The 12227-nt window shown below is 38.9% G+C and overlaps 1 protein-coding gene across 1 annotated transcript in view; it reads right to left on the bottom strand.

Annotated features, from left to right (window-relative positions):
- The window catches only part of LOC138082013 (bifunctional heparan sulfate N-deacetylase/N-sulfotransferase 3), a 168739-nt gene that overhangs the window by 96295 nt on the left and 60217 nt on the right, over positions 1-12227 (bottom strand). Inside the window, exon 3 of the mRNA XM_068975221.1 lies at positions 7463-7617. Within this exon, the coding sequence (XP_068831322.1) occupies positions 7463-7617 (155 nt within the window). The remainder of the gene's footprint in view (positions 1-7462; positions 7618-12227) is intronic.

Here is a 12227-nt window from a genome sequence, read left to right on the forward strand (position 1 = left end):
GGAAAAGAATGGAGTTGGGGAGACTAGTTTGGATGCTGCTGCAGTGATCCAGGTATGGGATAAAAACATTTGGAAGTGGAGTGGAGAAGGGAAGTTTGAGATGGAGCAGGAATAGTACAAAAGAAAACTCACAGAAACTACTGAATAACTGGGAACTCGAAGGGGGAGGTACAAAAAGGTGAAAATAGACACAAAGTTAGCAGTTGTATAGATTTTACTTTCATTGATGGATTGATCTTATTCAGGGTTAACACTCAAAATATTTACGAGTCAACATGCCATCCACGATTGGTCAGACCTGGTGCCAGCTGTAGAGCTGAAGCTGGATGTTGGCGACTATGAGCCAGGCCCTTTGAGTTGCTGAGTAGTTGGGAGGCTTGGAACATGTATGGGGAAGGTCTAAGGTAGTACTGGGGGTATTGACATTTTCAATACTGTAAAAACTGGCATGGCCATACCAGTACTTTTAATGTGAATATTAACCCTGATAATATATCCCTTGCTCTCCCCTTCTTTGTCTTGCCCTCTCCAAGTTCTTCCAGCCATTCTTTTCATGAAATAAATTATATATTTCACCATCTTGGTCATCTTGTACTGAATAATGGCTATTGGCTTTCTTAAACTCTGCTGGTTCCATTGGTCCAGAAGCAATCTACCAGCTCAGAGCTGACTTTGTGAATTCTGATTTAAACTCTGTTTCTACTAAGATAATTAGAATTACACTTTGTTTTCAATATCATTAAATGACAACCTAATGTCCTTTTTTAGAAAGTGCTTCACTGAAGTGAAAATGATAAAATTCATTCATTCTCTAGCTGGCAAGCAAACTAATTAAAAGATTGTTATATATTCCTTAAGCCAGCAAGTCTTTCAATATATTTTAAATTACATTTTGATACTGTAATCCTTATTTCCATTTTAGAAAAGTTAATGTGCTCACTAGCCTAAGAAGTTGCATAATGGACACTAGATATTTCAGATAATGTAAATTATTAGCAGGTTCTGCTGAACTTGGAAAATAGGGGGGGGAAAGGACACTATGTGAAAGAATAATGATAATGCAATCAAAATGTACAATCCTGGCTAAGATTTTGTTTTCAGGATCTGGGACATTGTTTTACAACTACCAGTTTTAAAAGTATTGTCTATAACAGTGCTAGGTATCACTGATATTGGTAACGAGTTCTATGATAAAAATTTCTACTGATTATTTTATCTCTAAAAGTTAAACTACCATAATTCACTAAAATTTAAATCCAAGTTTCCAGTTGAGAGTACATACACTGATGATTCTTTTGATGTTTAAATGCAGTAAGTTATTTTATTTTTCTAATGGAATTTTATCCAATTTAAAAACCTGTATAAGATATTTCTACTGTGTTGTAGGTCAATAATTAATGTTACAATTAATCTTTGCCTCAGAAATGGTACCTTTCAGAAAAATCCCCTGTTGAAATTTTATCTTAGTACCTGAATTATCCCATATTTGATAACTAAAAATATTTTCTAATCAATGTCTAAAGCTGTATTTCCTGATGGCTGTAATCATCAAATGCAAGTTTGCTTAGAGGATTTGGTTGACCTTCCATAGTGAGCAATTAGACAGAGCTTTCAAAACTAAATTAAAATGGACATCAAATTCCCTTGTGAGACAGAAGTGTCTATATTGTGCCGAAGGATTAATAGATAAGATGTGTTTGCTAAAACTCAATGAAAATTGCAAGTGTTTGGCTGTAGATGGTGACAGAGAGGATCCAATCAAAGAGTCTTACATCATAGTCTCAGATTCGCTTGGTTGGAAAAGAATTTAAATGTCCTCTAGCTAACTCCTGTGCATGTTAAATTTTACCCATGGTGTCTAGTCTTGTTTGAACGCCCAGTGGCTTCCTTGTGTGTGCTTTCAGTTCCTTCACTGCGAAACACTCATGCTCCTCTTTAAATTTAGAGCTTCCAAGCTGGTGGACAAAAGCAGAGTGCGACCCAATTTCCAAATGCAATATTAGCACATCTAGTGAGTGGAGAATTGAGGCAGAATTTCCTCCAGAACAGTTTCTTTGAATTAAAGTCGACTCTGTATCTAGCAGCAGTGGAGACACAGACACAGAGGGCAGACTTATGGACATGGCTGGAAGCAGAGGAAGTAGAGGGTGGGATGTATGGAGAGAGTAACATGGAAACATATATTACCATGTGTAAAATAGACAGCTGATGGGAATTTGCTATAGGACTCAGGGAACTCAAACTGGGGCTTGGTATCAACCTAGAGGGGTGGGATGGGGAGGAAGGTGGAAGGGATGTTGAAGTGGGAAGGGACATGGGTAAACTTATGGCTGATTCATGTTGATGTCTGGTAGAAACCAACATAATACTGTAAAGCAATCATCCTTCAATTAAAAATAAATAAATAAAAAGTGCCACTGAACTAAATAAAAGATAAAGTAGACTCTGTATGGGGCTGTAAAGTAGACATGATGGGGCTTCCAAGGTCGTGCAGTTGGTAAACAATCAGCCTGCCAGTACAGGAGAGGAAAGAGATGTGGGTTTGATCCCTGGGTTGGGAAGATCCCCTGGAATAGGGAATGGCAACCCACTCCAGTATTCTTGCCTGGAAAATTCCATGGACATAGGAGCCTGGCAGGCTACAGTCCATGGTGTCGCAAAGAGTTGGACATGACCAAGCACACACACCCAAGCTGTGTCTATACGTGATAAAGGCCGTTCAGTCATGTGGAAAGTTCCCCTGACTCAGCTGTTTGTCTTCCTTCCCGCCATGTTATAAACTCTGCCTATCTCAAGGAGCATTTGGGAACCTAAGGGAAATGTTGCCCTATGAATTTCACCTCTAGTTCTCAATTTCCCTGATGTTAGCAGAAGTCCCAGATACCCCCTTGGGTTACCAGGCAAAAGAGAAATCTAGACTTACACCTGTGAATTGGTTTAGGAGGCTAGTGAGGAAGCTTGGAATCACAATTTATGCAGTTTAAAAATAAAAGAGGATTTCTGGTTTTCAGTTGACCCTTTTTAAATTCTACCACTAGGGAGCTTTATCACCCTGAGTGGGTCACTGTCATTTCTCTGACTTTTCAGTTTTCTTCTTCATGGTGTGAGAATAAGTATGCCTACAGTTCAGAGCTGCTGTAAGAATTTAAGGAAATAATATAGAATATATAAAAAAATAAAACCCTTGAACTTTTCTTATTGCATCTTTAAATTTAACAGCAAAGCAGCTTTGTGACTAATGCCTTAGTGGGCATTAGAGAACACATACTAGAAAATGTAGAATTTACATGAACCAATGTCTTCCCAATATAAAATAAGCTGCTAAACTTGAGGATCTTTGTCCCTCTTACCTGTCACTCTAAACACAGAAACCTAGGCAAAAACTGAAGATGGCAGTTTTATGATACTGAATATAATGATAATAGAAACAACAGCAGTTCTCCACTGTGTGTTATATACTAATCACTAGAAGCTTCTGTTCTCTTTCATGTTGTATTACCCAGGAGGGACTAATCCTGGATCCAGTCTCTTTTTATGTCTGTCTTCTCCTGACAAAAAAGCCAATTGGTTCTGTATTTCATTAAACTTTTATGAATGTTCTCTGCTGCCTCAAGACCATATTTTGGGTTGTCAATCTGAAACCAGGAATGGCATTTTTAAGAATTGTCCTCTGTTTAACATGTGAGGTTAAGAATGATCAAATTTCAAATTTGAATTATTCTTTCAATTCATGATCATTTCAAGTTGAGAATTCCAAAATATATGTATAACTCCTGTACATGTTTGTTCTTACTATATGTACTTTCAAGTATGTACATTTAAGTATAACCATAATATTAGCATATATATTCTTTGCAGCCAAAGATGGAGAAGCTCTATACAGCAAAAACAAGACCGGCAGGTGACTGTGGTTCAGATCATGAACTCCGTATTGCCAAATTCAAACTTAAATTGAAGAAAGTGGGGAAAACCACTAAACCATTCAGGTATGACCTAAATTAAATCCCTTACGGTTATACAGTGGAAGTGACAAATAGATTCAAGGGATAGATTCTGATAGACAGAGTGCCTGAAAACTATGGATGGAGGTTTGTGACACTGTACAGGAGACAGGGATCAAGACCAGCCCCAAGAAAAAGAAATACAAAAAGGCAAAATGGTTGTCTGAAGAGGCCTTACAAATAGCTGTGAAAAGAAAAGCAAAGGAGAAAAGGAAAGATATACCCATTTGAATGCAGAGTTCCAAAGAATAGCAAGGAGAGATAAGAAAGCCTTTCTCAGCAAACAATGCAAAGAAATAGAGGAAAACAATAGAATGGGAAAGACTAGAGATCTCTTCAGGAAAATTAGAGATACAAAGGGAACATTTCATGCAAAGATGGGCTCAATAAAGGACAGAAATGGTATGGACCTAACAGAAGCAGAAGATATTAAGAGGTGACAAGAATACAGAAGAACTACACAAAAAAGATCCTCATGACCCAGATAATCACAATGGTGTGATCACTCACCTAGAGCCAGACATCCTGGAATGTGAAGTCAAGTGGGCCTTAGAAAGCATCACTATGAACAAAGCTAGTGGAGGTGATGGAAGTCCAGTTGAGTTATTTCAAATCCTAAAGATGATGCTGTGAAAGTGCTGCACTGAAAATGCTAGCAAATTTGGAATGCTCGGCAGTGGCGACAGGACTGGAAAAGGTCAGAATTCATTCTGATCCCAAAGAAAGAAAATGCCAAAGAATGCTCAAACTACTGCTCAATTGCATTCATCTCACACACTAGTAAACTAATGTTCAAAATTCTCCAAGCCAGGCTTCAACAATGCATGAACTGTGAACATTCAGATGTTCAAGCTGGATTTAGAAAAAGCAGAGGAACCAGAGATTAAATTACCAACATCTGTTGGACTGTGGGAAAGAGCAAGAGAATTCCATAAAAACATCTATTTCTGCTTTATTGACTATGCCAAAGCCTTTGACTGTGTGGATCACAATAAACTGTGGAAAATTCTGAAAGAGATGGGAATACCTGACTACCTGACCTGCCTCCTTAGAAATCTATATGCAGGTCAAGAAGCAATAGAACAGACAGGTTCCAAATAGGGAAAGGAGTATGTCAAGGCTGTATATTGTCACCCTGCTTATTTAACTTATATGCAGAGTACATCATGAGAAATGCTGGACTGGATGAAGCACAAGCTGGAATCAAGATTGCCAGGAAAAATATCAATAACCTCAGATATGCAGATGACACCACCCTTATGGCAGAAAGTGAAGAGGAACTATAGAGCCTCTTGATGAAAGTGAAAGAGGAAAGTGAAAAAGTTGGCTTAAAACTCAACATTCAGAAAACTAAGATCATGGCATCTGGTCCCATCACTTCATGGCAAATAGATGGGGAAACAGTGGAAACAGTGACAAACTTTATTTTTTGAGGCTCCCAAATCACTGCAGATGGTGACTGCAGCTATGGAATTAAAAGACGATTGCTCCTTGGAAGAAAAGCTATGACCAACCTAGATAGCATATTAAAAAGCAGAGATATTATTTTGCTAACAAAGGTCCATCTAGTCAAACTATGGTTTTTCCAGTAGTCATGTATGGATGTGAGAGTCGGACTGTAAAGAAAGCTGAGCACCGAAGAATTGATGCTTTTGAACTGTGGTGTTGGAGAAGACTCTTGAGAGTCCCTTGGACTGCAAGGAGATCCCACCAGTCCATCCTAAAGGAAATCAGTCGTGAATATTCATTACAAGTACTGATGCTGAAGCTGAAACTCCAATACTTTGGCCACCTGATATGAAGAACTGACTCATTGGAGAAGACCCCGATGCTGGGAAAGATTGAAGGTGGGAGAAGAAGGGGACAACAGAGGATGAGATGGTTTGATGGCATCACTGACGCGATGGACATGAGTTTGAGTAGGCTCCAGGAATTGGTGATGGACAGGAAAGCCTGGCATGCTGCAGTCCATGGGGTCACAGAGTTGGACATGACTGAGCAACTGAACTGAACCTAGAAATATGATCTGATAGTTTTAGATTTATTAACAACATAATCTATGAACAGTGTAATATAAATTTTGGGGCTTGCAAATAAGAAAAATGCTGTAATAAGTAAAGATATGTTACACTTCACTTGCTTTTTGAGAGGTAATTTCTGCCACTTTAGTTGTTCATACTACAAATATTCACTGAGTATGTTGATGAACTGGGAACTGTGAGAGACAGAACACAGTCCTTGCCCCAGTGTACTCTCTGCCCAGGAAGGAGAATGTTGGTTCAGTAAGGAGTTACTTGTCTGGACCCCCTCCACATGTTTGTGTGCCCATCAGAATAATACAAAGATAAACAGCCTCCCACCCCAAACATGCTGCATTGGTTTGTTAACCTCTCTATACCATCTCCACTCATCACAAGCACATTTTCCCATGTACTGCACTTATTAGAACTTTAACTGTAAATTTCCCTGTCCAGGATCAGAATCCTCTTGGTTATAAAACAGTGTATCTTGCTCAGTCAAATGAATCTTCCTTCCCTGTGTTATACGTATTTGATGTCTTTGAAATGGTTTTCTTCCCATTCCTCTTGCCTTCCAGATTGAGATTTCATTACCACCTGCCAGCAAACACCTCCTACCTGTGTTTTCCTCATTTAACTCCAAATTCTCCCTGACACTTAAATCTTATTCTTATTTCAGAATGTACCTAAAATCCTATTTACACAACATTTCCCTGGGTACTGTCAATGACACTTACTTCTCTGAATGGTGGATTTTATGTCTATACAGTTTGGCACTAGGTCCAGGAATATCTCATTTTACTGAAGACTATTTTTTTAAAACTGAACTATAGTTGAATTACAGTGTTGTGCTAGCTTCTGTTTACAGTAAAATGATTCAGTTATATATCTATATGTATGTGTGTGTATATATATTCATTTTGTATTCTTTTCTATTATGGTTTATTACAGGATATCAAATATAGTTTCCTGTGCTATACAGTAAGACCTCATTGTTTATCTGTTTTATATGTAGTAGTTTGTATCTGCTAACCCCCAATTCCTTTTTTGCCCCTCCACCATCTCCTTTGGTAACTACGTTTGTTTTCTAAGTGGAGATTTGTTTTATGTATGTATTTTGTCTTCTCAGTGCAGCTGAAAGCTCTTTCTGGATGGGAACCATATTTTATGAGCTCTGACTGTAATGTCATGTAGCTGAGTCCAGTGAGTGTTCTGAAAATTTCCTTTTAAATTAGACCCCTCAAAACATTAAGCATAGTGATGAGCATCCAATACAAATTCAAAAGTCACGTACTGAAAGGCTACAATACCAAGTGTTTCCGACTATCACATAGAAATGCCTGCTTAAAAAGTGCCAGTATGCCCCAAACCTCAGATGTTCTCAATATAAAAAGCCAGTCATTTTAGTAGTCTGTGCACTTTAGTTCAAAGTGAGTTACTTACTAAGGCAAACTTTTTGTTGAGAATCATCTGTTCCACCAAAGATGACTCATTATGGAAGAGGTGGGGCTGCATATGGCTCCACATATGTGGAAACCACCAGAACTCATCAACAGACCCCAAAAGACGGTCATCCCCTTCATCTTCCTCTTCAGTTCCTAGGGCGTAGGGAAGAGGGAAAAGATTATTCAATTAATTTCATCTACACTGATTGCCTGTTCATCTGTATGAATATCTGTCCATCTATCCATCCAATTATGTAATCTTATATATGCATTTAGAAGATACCATTTGTACTATCTTACATACATGTAAAACTGAACATGAAGTGACAAAGGAAAATCTGTTACTTGGGGAACAACCAGAGACTGTGATACAACTCTTTTTTAAAGTTTTAAAACATGAGACATGCATATAAAATTGGTGTAAGAAGGAAATACACAATCATTCCAAAGGACTTTAGAATTTTTAACTTTTAGGATCTTTGTATAATTTAAGTTTGGAGAGAAATGGAGGATAAGCGGGGAATGCAGTTCAGGGAATATGAGTGGGAAATGTGTTGTGGAGCTCTAATAGTATTTAGATCACTCTGACATGGGTTGTAACACAACATTGCCAACAAAATAATTCCATAATTTATCTGGGTTACTCCTTACATTTGTGAATAAGTTCAGTTCAGTCGCTCAGTCGTACCCAACACTTTGTGACCCCGTGTACTGCAGCATGCCAGGCCTCCCTGTGTGCATCACCAACTCCTGGAGTTTACCTATGTTCTTTGAGTCAGTGTTGCCATCCAGCCATCTCATCCTCTGTCATCCCCTTCTCCTCCTGCCTTCAATCTTTCCCAACATCATGGTCTTTTCAAATGAGTCAGCTCTTCGCATCAGGTGGCCAAAATACTGGAGTTTCAGCTTCAACATCAGTCCTTCCAATGACCACCCAGGACTGATCTCCTTTAGGATGGACTAGTTGGATCTCCTTGCAGTCCAAGGGACTCTCAAGAATCTTCTCCAACACCACAGTTCAAAAGCATCAATTCTTCGGTGCTCAGCTTTCTTTACAGTCCAGCTCTCACATCCATACATGACCACTGGAAAAACCATAGCCTTGACCAGACGGACCTTTGTTGACAAAGAAATGTCTCTGCTTTTTAATATGCTGTCTAGGTTGGTCATAACTTTCCTTCCAAGGAGTAAGTGTCTTTTAATTTCATGGCTGCAATCACCATCTGCAGTGATTTGGGAGCCCCCCAAAATAAAGTCAGCCACTGTTTCCCCTGTTTCCCCATCTATTTGCCATGAAGTGATGGGACCAGATGCCATGATCTTAGTTTTCTGAATGTTGAGTTTTAAGCCAACATTTTCACTCTCTTTCACTTTCATCAAGAGACTCTTTAGTTCCTCTTCACTTTCTGCCATAAGGGTGGTGTCATCTGCATATCTGAGGTTATTGATATTTCTCTCGGCAGTCTAGATTCCAGCTTGTGCTTCTTCCAGCCCAGCGTTTCTCATGATGTACTCTGCATATAAGTTAAATCAGCAGGGTGACAATATACAGCCTTGACGTACTCCTTTTCCTATTTAGAACCAGTCTGTTGTTCCATGTCCAGTTCTGACTGTTGCTTCCTGACCTGTATATAGGTTTCTCAAGAGGCAAGTCAGGTGGTCTGGTATTCCCATCTCTTTCAGAATTTTCAACAGTTTATTGTCATCCACACAGTCAAAGGCTTTTGGTATAGTCAGCAAAGCAGAAATAGATGTTTTTCTGGGACTCTCTTGCTTTTTTGATGATCCAACAGATGTTGGCAATTTGATCTCTGTTTCCTCTGCCTTTTATACTAATGCATAAAAGGGAGAAAAAGGGAAATGTGGGAATTGTTATTGAAAAAACTAGAGAAAACTGAAGGAAAGAAAAAAAAGAAAGATGGTGATGGAAAAAAGATGAGAAATGAAGTCATCATAAAACAACCCAAGAATCACTGTGCTCCTTGGTGGAACACATGTTCATCATGCTTGTCCTTTCTTTCAAGTTCTTGGAAGCAAACTTTCCATCAAAAAACCTCTATTTCCTTGAGAGTCAGCTTTGTTGTTCTTCTGAATTTCATATTTGGGCTTATTTTACTTCCTTCATTTTCTCTGATCTGCAGTTTAGTTGAGTGTAGGAAATGACACAGTTCTCTAATTTATATGCAGGAGTAGGAGTCTCTTTTTATGCTTCTCCAGGAAGAGATTATTTACTAAAGCATAAATGAGAGCAGTGTAAGGTGTCTGTCCTGACATCTCATAAGATGATATTAATCATCATGAAATTATACAGTCACACTTTAATTTCAGCAATGACACTCAATTCAGTAAGGTCCTAGAATGGTAGATTCTCCCTTCTACATGGAGAAAAACGTCCTCGTATTTTCAATAGCAGTTCTTATCTGACTGGTTCTTCCCTGGTGGCTCAGAGGTTAAAGCATCTGCCTCCAATGCGGGAGACCCCGGTTTGATCCCTGGGTTGGGAAGACCCTCTGGAGAAGGAAATGGCAACCCACTCCAGTATTCTTGCCTGGAGAATCCCATGGACAGAGGAGCCTGGTAGGCTACAGTCCATGGGGTCACAAAGAGTCGGACACGACTGAGCGACTTCACTTTCTGATGGGTCTCTAGAGGCTAACGAGGGTGGACAGACTACTTCCCCTGCACAGCCAATCAAGCCTACTGCATGTTACCACGCTTCTATGATTTAATTTTCCGAAAGAATTAAGGTAGCGCCTACTGGCAGGAAAAGGATCAGTTAGATCTTATGATTTATTGGGCAATGAAAGAGACCAAAGGCAAAGATGTAGTACGAGGCTGCATGGTTGTTCTGATGTATGCAGGAGGAACAGGCTTAGGGATATAGAATGGGTGTAATAACATAATCTTTCAACAAGGACAGTCTTCAATTTCACTTTCACGTGCTTAAGTACTCTGCTGATGTGAGGGAACTCTTGCTCTCTCTGTAAAGGGCATATGTAAATCGAATCTGTTTTAGTTCCCTTATTTTTTTCTCTTTAGCATACTACTCATGTTACTCTTGTTACTCATGTCAGTGGAGATGAACAAGTACAGCCTTTGGAGTTAGAAGCTTTTTAGTTTATTTCTAGGTTCCAACACATTTGAGCTGTGTGGCTGTGGGGAAGTCATATAACCCCTTTAATGTTGGTGTTCATGTAGGCAAAAATATGGACAGCAAAACCTATTTTATTCCTTTTGTCAGAAAGTGTCTGCATAGTCCAGGCACATACTGGGTAATTTAAAATGCCCGTGTCCTTCCGTCCTGTATTTCTTGCTCCTGTTCTTACATCTTCTATATGTCTCCTAGAGTTTTTTCTTTTTTACTTTTTTTTATGGGGGGCGGAGGCTCACCAGAGTGTTATGTGACAGAGGGGACATTGTATTTAAGAATTTAAGAACTGATCAAGCCATTATATTAAGTAATTGCTTGATCAATGAGTCACCCACACCAGGCATTTTTGGGGCTTCTAAGCTCTGGGAAGCCTTCTAGAAAGGAATGAAAAAGAATAGGAAGATACAATCAGGGGCATAGAAATCTGATGACCCCAGTCATGGCAGAGTCTTGTGTCCTGGTGCCTTTTAGGTAATAAATAAGGTGGTCCTGGTAAAGAGACATTTGTTAAGTGTGACTGGTGACGCTTAAATATGTTTTCTTTTTTTTTCTGATGTAAGGATGATGCTTTTGATTTCCCTGAAGTTAAATGTCTCTACTTATATGCTCTCCTCTTGCTTAATATTTTGCATGTCCTCAGGACACCCGATTAGTTAAGATTACAAGTCAATTACTTGTTGCAGTTTTACTTTAGCATACTGAAAACAAGTAGATTTCTTTTGGGGTTTCCTAGTAATCAGTTCATTGCTGATTTCCACCTCCTCTGGGAAAAGTGAGCTGAGATTTCCTGGTTTATGAATAAAGTCACCCCTCCAACTACTTTTAAGCTCTATACTCTTGGTAGCTCAGAGGTTAAAGCGTCTGCCTGCAATGCGGGAGACCCGGGTTCGATCCCTGAGTTGGGAAGATTCCCCTGGAGAAGGAAATGGCAACCCACTCCAGTATTCTTGCCAGGAGAATCCCATGGACAGAGGAGCCTGGTGGGCTACAGTCACAAAGAGTCAGACACGACTGAGCGACTTCACTTCACTTCTGTCTCCTATAGTTCCTACCTTTCCCTCTCTTTTTTCTTCTCTCCTCTTTATTCAGTTTTCTAGTTGGCCTTTACTCAAAGTTTATATATGAGGACAGTTCAACAGATTTCAGAATTCTTTAAAAGATTGCTCAGTTATTTGTTGTCCTTTTCTGAACGTCATAGAGGGCCCCTCTGATAGGCTTATGTAAATTCAGAGCAGTCATAACTGTAGGCCCTTCCTTTTTTCTTTACAGCTCTTCCTTATCGGATTTCTTTTAATTCTACTTTGGGGATGTTTTACATCAGAATTAATTATATTGAGAATAAGTATCTGTTGCCTAATACTTCAAACGTCATGATAAAAAACAGTTGAAACATAGTTATTCATGGTTTGATTATCCTGGCTTCTTGTCACTCCTTTATTTCTCCACTTTACCAACTTTTGTCAGAACTGGAGAGAGAAGAACTCAAGTCAAATTCCTCAATTTGAAGTGTCATTTCTTAAGTTGTTACAAAACTACACTGAAATCTTACAATTAATGTAAATTATTATTTTATTAGATATCTATTTAAGTAATGTGTCTCTTCCATATTTTT

The sequence above is a fragment of the Capricornis sumatraensis genome, chromosome 7 (genome assembly GCF_032405125.1).
Source record: "Capricornis sumatraensis isolate serow.1 chromosome 7, serow.2, whole genome shotgun sequence".
Classification (NCBI taxonomy): Eukaryota; Metazoa; Chordata; class Mammalia; order Artiodactyla; family Bovidae; genus Capricornis; species Capricornis sumatraensis.